The sequence below is a fragment of the Sciurus carolinensis genome, chromosome 11 (assembly GCF_902686445.1).
Source record: "Sciurus carolinensis chromosome 11, mSciCar1.2, whole genome shotgun sequence".
Taxonomy (NCBI): domain Eukaryota; kingdom Metazoa; phylum Chordata; class Mammalia; order Rodentia; family Sciuridae; genus Sciurus; species Sciurus carolinensis.
Genome location: NC_062223.1, coordinates 5,750,030 through 5,763,259, shown reverse-complemented (window position 1 = coordinate 5,763,259; position 13,230 = coordinate 5,750,030). Strand labels below are relative to the sequence as shown.

The 13,230-nt window shown below is 59.2% G+C and overlaps 1 protein-coding gene across 4 annotated transcripts in view; it reads left to right on the top strand.

Moving 5' to 3' along the window:
- Nap1l4 (nucleosome assembly protein 1 like 4) overlaps window positions 1-8,082 on the top strand; it is a 31,386-nt gene extending 23,304 nt beyond the window's left edge. For 3 of the 4 annotated variants that reach the window (XM_047516916.1, XM_047516917.1, XM_047516915.1), the window contains exons 12-15: window positions 324-443; window positions 2,611-2,640; window positions 2,939-2,995; window positions 7,795-8,082. In XM_047516916.1, the coding sequence (XP_047372872.1) occupies window positions 324-443; window positions 2,611-2,640; window positions 2,939-2,995; window positions 7,795-7,833 (246 nt within the window). In that variant the 3' untranslated portion in view covers window positions 7,834-8,082. Of the gene's footprint in view, window positions 1-323; window positions 444-2,610; window positions 2,641-2,938; window positions 2,996-4,524; window positions 4,563-7,794 lie in introns of all 4 variants that reach the window. The other variant, XM_047516918.1, reaches the window with a different exon arrangement.
- Window positions 8,083-13,230: the final 5,148 nt, after the last annotated feature.

Below are 13,230 nucleotides of genomic sequence, written 5' to 3'. Positions count from 1 at the left end.
CCCTGGGGCCCTGGGGTTCAGGTGGAGTCCTCACACTGGGGGTGGGAGCAGTGTGTTCTGCACATCAGCTTCAGGCCAGACGCATATCCGGCAGTCCAGCCCATGCCACCTGGGGCTCTGATGTCCTTTACTCTGAATCCTGTGGGCTGGGAAGGAGCCATAGGCCCACTTTTGGAGATCATTTTGAGTGGCTTTTGTATGTGACAGCCATCAATCAGCAGTGCAGAAATTTGGTGTTTGAAGTGCAGTAAACCAGAAGGGAGGGAATTGAGGCCGCGTGCTCATCCCACTAAAATGAGCTAACGGGTTGGTTTTGCCCTCAGGATGAAGATTCCGAGTTCACGTTAGCCTCCGACTTTGAGATTGGACACTTCTTCCGTGAGCGGATAGTGCCCCGGGCTGTGCTCTACTTCACTGGGGAGGCCATCGAGGATGACGACAATGTGTGTGGCTGGGGACGGGTGTGTGGGCTGGGCTGCCTGGGGCACCTGGCCTCTGTGGGTGTGCGTGGAGGGAAGGCCTGCGAGCCTCGGATGTGCACGGCACCCCGACAAGCTGCATGGGCCTCGCCGTTCTCCTGTGTCAGGGAAGCGGATGGGAGAAGGGGACTCGGGAGGAGCTGCAGGGAAAGCAGGTGTCCGAGGCCATCAACCCCAGTCACCTGGTCAGCCTGCATACTGACACCCCACGGTGTCCCATGGAAGGCTGCTTTCAGGGAGGTCTAATCACCCCAAGTGGTTGTTGGCAGTGGACTGATTCTAGCTGGGGCAGAGCATCAGAGACTCTGCTCCCACAGGCAGCCCCTGAGCTTTGCTAGTGAACCATCGGCTGTGGCCTCGCACTGTACCCACGTGGCCCCAGTGGTGACTGAGACCTGGGTCGCTCTGAGTTGTCTTGGTCCCCGTGATGGTTGGCTCTGCAGCTCTGCTCTCTGCCCTGCGCTCAGACTTGCTCCCTCCTGAGGTTTGCTTAGGCTTCGTGTGGTGGGCAGGAGCTCAGCAGGACCCAGGGGCCTGGCCTGCTTCTCACCCTCCCTGTGTGCTGAGGCTGCTCTGACCGTGGCAGGATGACAGGCCCATCTCGTGTTGGGTGGAGGTGGCTGATGGGTCAGGGCACGTGAGCACCCAGCTCAGCATTGGGTCCCTCAGGCCCAGAGCAGCTGCAGAAGTGCACATCCGGCCCCTGGTGGCTACTCACAGGTCCTGACCAGCACTTTCCCAGTAGAGCTTTCCCTGGACGTGGAGCTGTGCTGCTCTGTCCAGTGTGGCTGAACTGACACAGGTGCCACTGTTTGAGGCCTTGCAATGTGACTTGTGGCCGAGGAGCTAATATTTATTTAACAGAAGTGTAAGGCCCAGTAGTCCTCCTGGTGGTCATTGGAAAGCTCTCTGCAAATCGGGTTTCCCGCCTTTTGAGCACATGCCCGTGGACTTAAAAGGCCCTGCAGGCAGTGTGTGCACTGCTGCTCAGGTTAGGAGCCCCAGCTCCTGCCCAGCTCCTTAGGTGAGTCCTTCTTGCCCTTCAGTTGTGTGACCTCTGCCTCAGTGTCCTCCTCTGTAAAAGGAGCATGGCAGTGACCCCCCTTGTGTGTCAGGCATTTGGGTTTTAGCAGGTGCTGTGTAGGAAGCCTCTTGGGATGTTAGGTGCAGGAGGGAGTAGCAGTGGGTGCTCGGTCGGCTGGGCTCCTCAAGCCCCCGCCAGAGCATCCACTAGGCGGGTTCCCCGGGGCTGAGGCTGGTACCTGGACCTCAAGGAACAGGTGCATGAAGTGCCTCACATGTGGCTTTCTAAAGTGTAAGGCTTTAAGGGTCTTCACCCCACTGCCACTTAGGAAGCAGGAGGAGGAGGTCACTCTGCAGCCAGATCCTTCAGCTGCTGTGCGGTGCCAGAGGCCTGTGCTCTGGGCTCTTACTGAGAGTGGCCTTGAGGAGTGATATCTGTGCCTGAGAAGCCCAGCGCATTCCAGGTGCCCTGCCTCTGCGGCCCCCAGTGATGGGTTGCATTAGCCTTTGCCGCTGTTTTGTGTGGAGCTTGAATCTGAGTCTGACCAGCCATGAGTTGGATGGAGGTCACATTGACCGAAACCAACTGGCCGGGGCAGAGGTCCTCTTTTAACTCACTATGGAGATTAAACCCCAAGGCTTATTACCTTGCCATCTGGTAAAGGCTCTTTTCCCCTTGTGTGAGGTATGAAATGATACCACACGTCTTGTATCTGACAAGTTGCGCTGCAGATTGTGTAGCTCATTGCTGTGCAGACGTTTTTCCTGCCTGCCCTGCTGCAGCCTGTGGACAGCTGTGGGAGCTGGGCCCAGCATGCCCTTGCTGGGGGCTCCCTGGGGTCCTTGCCCGTCCTTACCTCTCGTTTTGAGTGAATTTCAGTTTCCCACATCTCGTGAGAATACAGAGCTCATGAGCACACGGCCCCTCTGCAAGCTGGTGGTGTGTCCCCAAGCCCACAGCAGCTTCACATCTGCTTCCAGAGCACTGTGCTGCAGCTGGGCGTCTGCCGTCTAGGCCGGACTGGTGGGGGTCTCGTGGGGCTGGCATCTAGGACAGCGTGACCGTGGTTTTCCTAACCTAAAAAGACTTTCCCTTTTCTCCCTCCAGTTTGAAGAAGGCGAGGAAGGAGAGGAAGAGGTAAGGAACCCGGGCAGGAAGTGAGATCGTGGGCCACTCTTCCTTTGACCCAGCAGTTGGCTTGTGAAGGTGTGCCTTAGAGAAGTCCCTTGTTAGGCATTACCTGCCTTTTAGAAGTGTGTTCATATCAGGGCTGTCTGAGGAGGAGATGCCCTAACAGGCTTGTGTGCTCGGGAAGAGTGCAACCCTCCTGAAGCAGAGGGCTGCTTTTGTTTGTTTCTGAATAGTGGGCTCTGCGAGAAGTTATGTCCAGTCTTCAGTTAACCTTCTCAGCCGAGTCCCACTCCCTTTCACACAGGAATTGGAAGGTGACGAGGAGGGAGAAGACGAGGACGATGCCGAGGTTAACCCCAAGGTCAGTCACTGGGGCTCCCTGCACCTGGGTGTGGTGTGCTGTCCCCTCCTTTGAGGCAGTGGTGTGCGCAGTTATATTTGTAGTTTCCTACTGAGAACTTAAAACATGTCAGAAAAAGACTTGGATGAGGACCGATTTGGACCCTCGGGGGCAGAGCTTAGGGACAGGTGTTGGGGAGAGTGCCTCCAGGCCTTCCCGCAGCCGCGCCTCCCTGCGCAGACTCCATCGGCAGCGCAGCCTTCGCTTCCAGGTCCTACTTCTAGGAGTGATCTTGCCGACCATCCGTCCACTCGTGTGTGTTCAGGGGAGCTGTGAGGAGGGGGTTTCAAGGCTGCTGAGGCTGACAGATGGGGTGGCGGGAGCACAGGCGTCATTTTGACTGATTGGGCCAAGGATGTTGAGAGGACCGCCCGGGCGTCTTAGAGGTGCCTCAGATGATCCCAAGTAAATGAGCAAGTCCACCAAGGAGAAAGGTCTAGAAGGAAAGCAGGGAGCAGCTCTGGTCGGCCTGGGCCTGCGTCTCCTGTGGCCTTGGCGAGCTGCGCTGGTCAGGCTGAGCTACGGCACCTCCGAGCACAGGGTGGGCTGTGGGCTGTGCTGGCACCTGGCGTTTCTGTGGTTGTCCAACCAGCTGTCCTTCCCTGTCTGCCATTTGCCTGGAGGTGTGCACTAGAAGCCGAGGGTGTGGGCCACGCGGGCAGGTGCGCATGCGCACAGTGGGTCCCTCAGGAGGGTGAGAAGGGCTTTCAGAAATGAGCCTTACAGGTGCCACTCAGCAAGCCTGGGGTTGCCCCTCTCTTAAAAGTCGCCCTGGGGGGGTCCCCAGGCTGTGTGCTCAGCATGTGGAGGTGGGCAAGGGCTGGCGGCCCCCAGGCGTGGTCGATTTGCAGGAGCCAGTGACATTTGGCTGCCCTTGGGTGTGTGGGGGCCCAGGCAGGTGTGTGCCTATGGCTGAGTGAACAGGGTAGTCCTGGTGTGGGTGGAGGAGGGACCTGAGACGCCCACCAGGTCCACATCCTCGGCCCCTGGCTGTGTGGTGCTTGCCTCACTCTTGTTTGCAGGCTCTGTTCCTCCACTTTTTTTTTTCCCGTGTTGTATGTCCTCCCTTCTGTCCCTTCCCCTGCCTATTTCTGAAGGAGCGTCTCCCAGGTGGCCCTGGGTGGTTGGCATAGAGCAAGTCCCGTGCCAACCACTGCAGCCTTGGATTTGCTGCCCAGGGTGGGTGTGGCTGATGGGCTCTCCACCACATCCCTGAGTTGTCACGCTGTCCTTGGTCACGGTGTCCTGTCTCATGTGCACCTCTCCAGGTGTCTGCGAGGCCAGGATGGGGGGGTGCTGGCGTGGGGGGACCAGGCTCTGGAACCGGGCGCCGCGCCGGGCTGCTGAAGGGCGGCTCCGCTGCGTTGGGGCTGCTCGTGTTCGTGCGCACGGCCCTGTTGTACTGAGAACTGAGGCTGCTCCCTCCTGGGTAACTTTGTGCTTTTCGTTTTCTTCATGCTGACGGTTCCTTTCAATTTTTTCCCATTTAGGTGTAATTTTTCTCTGTTAATCATTCATACGTTCCTAGGTAAGGTGGAATCTGTTCGTACCTAACTCCAAACTGCTGGTCTGTACTTTGGCCTGTGTGGTGCTTGGACTTGGGGGACACAGAAAGTCACCATCCTGGCATACTTGGTGTGCTGTCGGCACCACTGGGCTTCCCACGGACAGTGCTTGCACAGGGCCCTTGGCTGGACATGGAAACCAACAGTCAGAAGCTAGATCTGGTGTTTTCTGAGCCAGGGTTTCCTACTGCTGTTCAGGAGGGGGACAAATGGAGGCCGGGAGGTCAGCGTCTAGCAGAATGGTCCTGATACACTTACTGTCCCCAGCTGTACTGTTATGGAGACGGGTCAGATGCTGAACCAGTCGTAGATAGGAGAGAGCCACCGTGGGCATTGGGAGCTGCCTACACCTCTGTTTAACCAGGCAGCTCCCTTGGCCACCACAGAGTGGCAGTGGGGTTGGCAGAGACCCTTGCCACTTACCAGACCCTCCCCAGAGGAAGAAGGAAGGCAGGAGCAGGCAGTGCCAGGAGAAGTGCCATGCTCTTCTGGTGTACCAGGAGCCTGGTGCCTTGTGAAGGCTTGCCTCAGCACTTGGACCCGACCCGGCTGTTAACCTGAAGCCAGGCCGAGGGCGTGTTGTCCGTCAGGGCTCAGCCTCTTCCCCCGAAGGGCCCGTGGCCCCTTCCCTGGTGCAGCTGGTGTAGTCAGTGTGTTGGTGGCCTGGCTTTACCCTCCCTTGGCCTGACTGGACTCCAGAAGCCCAGCTGCAGGAGTCCCGTGGCGGGCAGGGTCTAGTCGGGTGGCTGCCTTTTAGAAGGCCAGCTCCCCGCTGAGCAGTCCTGTTGCGTTGCGGGAGCCAGCTCTGATTAGAGCAGGGACACGCAGGTGCTAGGGATGTGCAGGCGTGGAGGCCCAGGTTCAGTCCCCAGTCCCCAAAACCCGAAAAAGCAAATGGACATGCAAGACCCTCAGGGAGGTGTGTCATGTGCACCCAGAGTTGTTGCTGCCCAGCTGTGGGACTGGGTGCTGTGAGGCCCCACAGCCCAGCTGGGGTGGGTTGCGGGCTTCCTCGTGTCCAGAGGGGAGGCAGCCCCTAGGAGCCAGGGGCCTAGCACCAGCAGGCCCTCTGTTGACCTCCCTCAGAACGGTCGTCTGCAACCAAGCCCACTTGTGGGGTTTGTGTGTTCTTTGGGGTTCTTTTGGTGCAGGGGATGGGACCCAGGTTTTCACATACTTTTTTTTTTTTTTTTTTTTTTTTTTTTTAAATGGTACCAGGGGATTGAACCCAGGGACACTTCAGCACTGAGCCACATCCCCAGCTCTTTTTATTTTGAGACAGGATCTCACCAAATTATCCAGGCTGACCTCAACTTTGAAATTCTTCTGCCTCAGCCTCTGGGTTGCTAGAAGCACAGGGTGCTCGCCACGCCTGGCCTAAGCAGGCACTCCTAACCGCCCAGCTACACTCCCTGCCTTGGTTTTATTTGAGACAAGTAGATGCTCCATTTTGGTTGAAATTAGCGCACCATAGGCCGAGTGGCCCAGTACGTAGAGACGTGGAGACTCCCACCCCTGGAGCCCAGTTCTCCCTGCAGATCCTCTTGAATGACTTCCTTCTCTCTTTTATTTTCAGTGCCTGAGGTAGAGCCCGGGGCCCTCGGCTTGCTGGCAGGAGCGCTATCCCCAGCCACCCCAGCCCTGGTTTCTGCTTCTAGCCACTTCCCTCTGGCAGCACCCATGCCCTGGCTGCAGCTGCAAAGAGCACCCCCCACCTCCCCAGTCTCAAGGCTGTGGCTCAGACTTGTCCACTGTGTTGGGCCACCTCTGGGTTCAGCCTCCATAGTCAGACTGACAGCACTCAGTTGCATCTTTTTGGCCTGGATGTTTGGCTGGGCTCCTTGGGCAGCCTGCTTGGCAGCTGAGGCTCAGGCAGGGTGACCTACCCCCTAGAGCTGCCTGTCACTGTGCAGGGCAGAGAATTGGAGGGTGGGTTCCAGTTCAGATCAGGTACTGAGATTCCTTGATGCTTCTACACATCCTTTATATGTACTTTTTATCCTTTAATTGACTTCTCAAAGCGTGAACCTATAACCCCAACTTCAGTAGATAGTCTCACCTTTGGTATTTTTTAGCATTTTGGTTTGGTTTGGGTGGTACTGGGTAGTGAGCCCAGAGACACTTTACTACTAAGCTCTATATCCCAGCCCTCTTTATTTTTTCTTTTAAAACAGGGTTTCTGTAAGTAGCCCAGATTGGCCTTTAACTTGTCATCCTCCTGCCTCAGCCTCCCAAGGGACTGGGATTACTGGGATTACAGGCATGACCACTACCACAGACATTCCTTTGAACCGTATGGCACAGGCCGCTCTTAGACTCTGTAGGCTTGCCAAGTTGCAGTCAGAGTTACAAACTGATAACTTTCCTAGCTCAGAAGTGGTAGCATGAGATCAGCATTTCTTGGGCTGTTGCTCACCTCTACACTGGATTCCCAGGGTCCTGGGTGTGGCTTGGGAGGTGTGATGAGTGGAGGTGACCTGCCCTCGGGGAGGGGGAGGTGTTTCCTGGTGCCTGTACAGAGGCAGAGTTTCCCGCCTGCTGAGACTGCTGGGGTGGGCACAGCCCTTACTGGTGACAGCCCCTCACCGTCCGTTGCTGCACTGCAGGCTGCTGGAGCGTGCCTCTTCCCAGCGGGGCCGTCCTGCTGAGCCTCACCGCCGGGGCTGCGGCTGCGAGGACTGCCGGATAAGTAGCATGTGCAGGGCCCAAGCCACTGCTGCTCTCCAGGGGCACAGCTGCCCCCTGGCATCTGAGGTGAACCCTGTGCAGATGATCGATCTGTGGCCCTTGGGAGACCCTCTCGTCTAATCCAGCGTGAGAACAGCACAAACGTGTCTCTAAGACCAAAAGAAGCCAGACTCGGGCCACACCTGCTATCTCGGCAACTGGGAGCCTGAGGCTGGAGGATGGCAAGTTCCAGGCTAGCCTGGGGTGCTCAGGTCCTGTCTCAAAAGAGAAGAGGCCAGGGTGTACTCAGTGTGGATTGCCCCTGGGTTCAATCCCCAGCATCAGAGGGAGAAAAAGTCGTCCCGCTCTGACGTCTGGGGAGTTGGCTTCCTGTGACGTCACTCAGGAGTCCCTTTGCAGCAGCCGCTCTTGTCAGCGGTGAGCTCCCGAGTCTTGGTCATGTGGGTTGGAGACACTCGGCGAGGGACATGGCTTTGGTCTCTGCAGTCCTCTCTTCTCTCCTTGCAGAAAGAACCCAGCCAGCCGGCAGAGTGCAAGCAGCAGTGAGAGACTGCGCGGGTGGCGCCCATGGACGCTGTCAGGACAGGCCTGGTCCTGCTGCAGCACGTGGACAGTGCTCACAACATCTAACGCGCTTTCAAGTGCATGACTCTTGACTTTTCCTTTTTCCTCCTTATTTTGCTTAACTTGTATGGTGGCAACAGGACGCACTTCCAGAACCCGAGGTTTGGCTCTGTCACCTGTGGCCCTGTGCTTTGCTAGGCCTGCCCTGTGGGCCGCAGACCATGAGGGTGGAGCGGGCTGGAGGGCCTGCGGTGCCTCGGGCCTCCTTTGATCTGAGGAACCTCACTGTTGCCACCAGCGAGCCTGCTCAGAGCTGCGAGCCCTGGCACCCGCCTCTCAGTTAGCGTGTTCTGCGTTGTAGTCTCCTGGGGTTGGGTGGGTCGTGGCGCGCCTCCGAGGCAGGAGCTAGGGCCAGCCTCGTGTTTATTTATTCACTGATGCTGGGAGGACTTGGAGCTCACACTGTCCCTCATCCTTAGTTGGTGGCTTGACCGGAGGGCGTGCCACAGCAGCATGCTTCCTGCCTCGCTGCTGAGGGCAGGAGCTGGTTCTGGGACACACAGACCTGGTGCTGCTGCCGGTGTGGGCGGCAGCCAGAGGGCCGGCTTCCTCCTCCCCCGCCCCGGTGTGGACTGGGCAGCAGTGGAAGTCATGTCTTGCTTTTTCAGTAACCCCCTCTGCACCCCACCACTCATCCTGTCTTAAAGCCCTGGTGTGGTTGACCAGTCGGCAGCTGGTGTGAGGTTTCCGAGTATGTGGTGGTGCTGGCCTCTGGCAGCCGGGGACAGCCGGTCCACACCGTGACCAGGCGTGTAGAGTGCGCAGCCTTACCTGATCACACGTTTGTACCTGAATACGGTGTTTTCAATTTGTACAGAATAGTTAGAGTATTCTATTAAAGTCGTGAAACACGAAGCCAGGGTGTGGGTCTTCCTTGGTGGTGTGCGCCCACTGCCCCCTGCTGGCCACACGGCCCTGCGCTGTGCTGCAGCCTGCTGCCCCGCCCCTCCCCGCAGGCCTCTTCTACCTGGAGAAAGGCTTAACAAACGGCTCCCAGCTCTGTGGGTCCAGACGCATCCAGGAGGGAAGCTCCCCTGCGAAGCCCATGTTTGACGCTTTCTCTCCCTTGTGCTCTGCTGATGTCTCCCTCATGAGAAGGGAGGAATTCCAGCCAGCAACGCCTGTGGTGCAGGCTCTTGCTTAGTGGCCTGAGCACGGGAATCCTGGCCCCAACCCAGAGGAGGCCACAGCCAAGAGAAGATGGGCTCTTCACATGGCTAGCTGGTTGCTGCCCCTTGCAGTTGCCCCCGACTTGCTTTTAGTATGCCCCTGGAGTGGTAGGGCCAGAGCGTCCACGGCACCCCTTCCTCGTCCCCCTCCCATGAAGTACTCACTCAGGGTAGCGTGGCCTCCTCTGGCCTCCTTTGGGACAGGGGCCACATCCCAGAAGGCAGACCTGCACGCGGACCCTTCTGCTTTGTGACTGGAGTGCTCTTGGGAAAGGCCTCATGGACTCTGGGTGTTGCCCACACTCCCTGGTGGCCCAGGGTGGTCGAGTCTCACTGGGACAGGTCTTCACTGAACAAAAACTCCATTTCCCCTGAGCACTTGAACTGAGTCTGCTTAGGAATACGTTCACAGGTAAATTTCGGGATCAGAAACAACTGCACAAAGTGATGTGCTGGGCTGGTTTTCAGGGACTTGATAAGCGTGGTGGCAGTGCTAGGGAGGAAGCCCTGCAGGTCCCTCCAGCTCCTGCGAGTGCTCATCCGCTGGCCACACTCGGGCTCTCGGGAGACTCGTCCTCACAGGCATGGGGGTGGGGAGAAGCTGCCTCAAGCCTCAGACTGGCAGTGGGTCGCAGGGTGTCGGGCAGTGCCAGGCCAGCCGAGGAGATGCTGGTGGGTCTGTGCACGTGAAGATGGGCCCCTGGGGGGAGCGGGGCAGATTGGAGCAGGAGGGGCCTCCTGCGTGGCAGGCCCCAGCAGCAGGCCAGGCAGGTTCTGTGATGTCCTGGTGCCCTGGGTGCTGCCGCAGTGCCATCTCTGACGTGCACCAGGGGGCGGTGAGGGAACGCCTATCGTGAACTGCTTGCCTGTGGCTGCCAGTCAGGAAGCCCTCCACAGTGGCCTAGAGGTGAGCACGGAGACGCCCTGCAGGGCACTGCCCCCCTGGGTTTGCTGCACAGCTGGGTTTCTGCATCGCACTGTCCATCCAGCCTCACACAGGGACTCGGGTGCCCCAGTAATTCCAAGAGCTACTCTTTCTATGGAAGGCCCCTACTGGAGACCCCATGAAGCCGTGTGAGACCCGGGTCCCACCCAGCGTGCATGTGCTGCCTGCTCCCCGGGTCACAGAAAGGGACCCAGGTAGTACCAGCCTCTGCTTACTCAGAGACCTGGTGAGTGTAGCATAGTGGTCGCCACAAGCCCTCCCAGCAGGTGCAGGATCCCGTTGGAGGTACCGGGGAGGCAGGGCTGCTCAGGACCCACAGCTCTGCCCATCTGCCCTGGTCAACTCCTGGGCGGCCCCAGGCTGGGCTGGGGCTCCGCCGTGGCCTGCCTGCCCGATGTTCCTCGAGGGCCTCCCCAGCCTGGGCTAGCACGGTACTCTTCCCAAGGGCCTCCCTTCCCAGGACGTCAGTCTGCCCCACATTCCCCTAGCTGCCACCCCTTGGAAGCACTGTCCCTCAGGCCTGGCTCTCCTGGGTCACGGGTGCAAGCAGTGAGGCACTTTGGACCCCGGCTGCGCACGGGGACAGAAGAGCCCACGAGAACGGTCTGGGAGCACTGAGCAGTGGGGACACGATGCCCCAGCCAGCAGAGCCACCCGAGGGGCTCAGTGAGAGAAGACCCAGGAGCTGCCTGGAGGGGGGCCCCTAGTGACTTAGTTGTGAAATCTGTCCCTCTGCAGACCTTGTGCGCTGTAGCCCTGCCCGCACCTGCCGAGTAGGCCAAGGGCACGTTGCCACCGGCTACCCAGCTCAGTGGGGGTATGTCTATGAGACTGTCCTACCCTGTGGCCCATCTGCTCTATGGGCTGTGGCCTGTTTACCTGGTACGGAGGTCCCGCAGAGGCCTGACCCCTGATCGCCCCTGCTGCTCCTGGTACCCCATGCCCTAAAGGTCCCAGGAGACCAGGCCCATTGGCCTGGCCCTCTACCACCCATTGCTCATCAGAATGGCCAGACTTGGCCCCAGTGACCCCAGCCCCCTCTCTTGCCAGGGTCTGAACTTGTTCCAAGGTGGGCATCAGGGGATGAGTGCAATGCCAAGAGGGAACAGCTGGAGGGCAGGAGTGGTGGACCCTCAGGCCTCACCTTTCTTGCCCAGACAACCTGGGTGGTGCTGACCTCTGGCCTCCCCTGGTGGGTCCCTCTGCCTGCCCCTCCCCAACTCATCAGGCTCTGAGTCCTCCTGGGGTCAGGGAGTTGAGAACACCAGGACGGGCGATGGGAGAAAGGGCCATCTCTACCTTCTACCTCTAGCCCCAACACCTGGGGGGAGCCCTTAGCCTGGAGAAGGTGGGGACCTGCCATGGGGCCCTGCCTTGACAGAGAACACGGTCCCCGTGCGGGCCATCCCTGATGGCTCGCTGCCAGCCAGCCCGCCCAGCTGCTCCCTGTGGACTTCGGCCCTCGCCTGCAGGCCCTAAGGAGCTCCCAGCACCTGCCTGTGGGTGAGACACCGCCCACCCTGCCTGGAGCACCCTCATGGGGGTCCCAAGCTGCAGGTTTCACCTTCAGGACAGCCACCAGGAGACAGCAGACGGGGGTCTGGGAAGTTGGCACCATCCCCTGGAGTTGTGGTGTTCTGCGCACCTGAGAGCGCACAGGCTGCAGGACGGCCTCCTCAGCCACCTGCCGAGACCACGTCACCTTGGTGTGCTCAAGCTGAGCCGTGGAACTGTCACCACTGCTTGGCCATGCTGACTCAGCACTCTGGGGAGGGCGGTGGCCGGATGTAACTTACATGGCAACCCAGCACAGGTGCCCAGAGCAGGCACTTCCAGGCTCTTCTAGGAGTCTGGTGCTGGCCAGCTTCACCTCCTGGACCCCAGCATCTGCCTTCAAGAAGTGGGGAGACTCCAGGCAGGGCCAGGGCTGCCCCAGCTGCCCTCCCATCCAGGCAGAAGACTGGGCCTTGGCCCCCGAGAGCCAGGAGAGTGCAGTGCAGGGGGCCAGAGGCTCTGGGTCTCGCCTGCGCTCTTCCCAGCTCTGCAGTGAGGTTGGGAGGAGCTGCGTGATACACCCCAGGCCCTGCTCTTGGGGTCACCTCAGGGCAGGGCCGGGGACAAAGGGGGCCCTCAGCCCATTCACAAAGGGCTACAGAGGGGCCAGACCTGGACACAGCTGGAGACAAGGGCTGGGGTCAGTGAGGGGTCTGCTGTAGAGCCCCCACTGGATAGAGGAGGATGGCGTGCAGAAGAGATCTCGTGAACCAGGTGCTAGGTGAGGGGACTTGAGCAGCATGGTAACCTGGGTCATGGGGTGGGCCAGGTGTCATTGTGTTCCCAAGAGGCAGGAGGGACAGACAGGGAAGGCAGCCCCTGCCAGCACCTCCTGAGGGACACAGGATTGTGCCCAAGCATGCTCTCCCTGGCCTCCTGGGTCAGAGCCTGCCTTCTGCCCTCACAGGCCTGTGACTTAGATGCCAGAACTGCCTGCCTCCCACAGTGCCACGTCCACTCAGGTCTGACCGATCCAGGGACCTGGCCTCCAGCTCTCTGCCTGAACCTGGCAGAGTTTCAGTCCAGACCTGGCCTAGGAAGGTCAGCTCCTGAAGGCAGCCTAGCCCAGGGACCCTGCCAGGGTCTCAGCTGGCCAGACTCCTCCACCCACCACATAAGACACGGGCAAAAGAGGGAGACAAGAACTTCATGCAGTTTATCAAACTGGGAAGCAACCGGTTGCTCTCCTCCCGCCTCCCCACCCAACAAGCTGCTACAACTTCTGGAAACCAGAGCTGGGTGATGTAGGTATGGAGATGTAGTTGGCCTGAGAAGGGGACAAAGTGGGCCGAAAGGCAGGAAGTCCTTGTGCACAGTGAGCAAGCCCATCTGGAGCCAGAAGGGAGCTGGCACCCCTCAGCTTCCTGGGCACCTTCACTGCCCACTCTCAGCTTCCAGCTGGGGGGCTGCAGCTTCAGCCTCTGCTCTCAGCCTGAGGAAGTTGTTCTTAGTTTCAGAGGGACATGTGGTTTGGGGGCCACCATTCAGCTCCTGCCATGGGGGTCTTTTCTGACCTCATTCGCTGCAGCCTCCAGTACCCATCCATCTGGACCCTGAACCTGTGCTCAGGCCACACCCCCAGGGGCTGCTGAACAAATGATCCCAATGGGGGACTTAAACTGAGTCCCAGTTCTGGAGGCCAGGATGTGG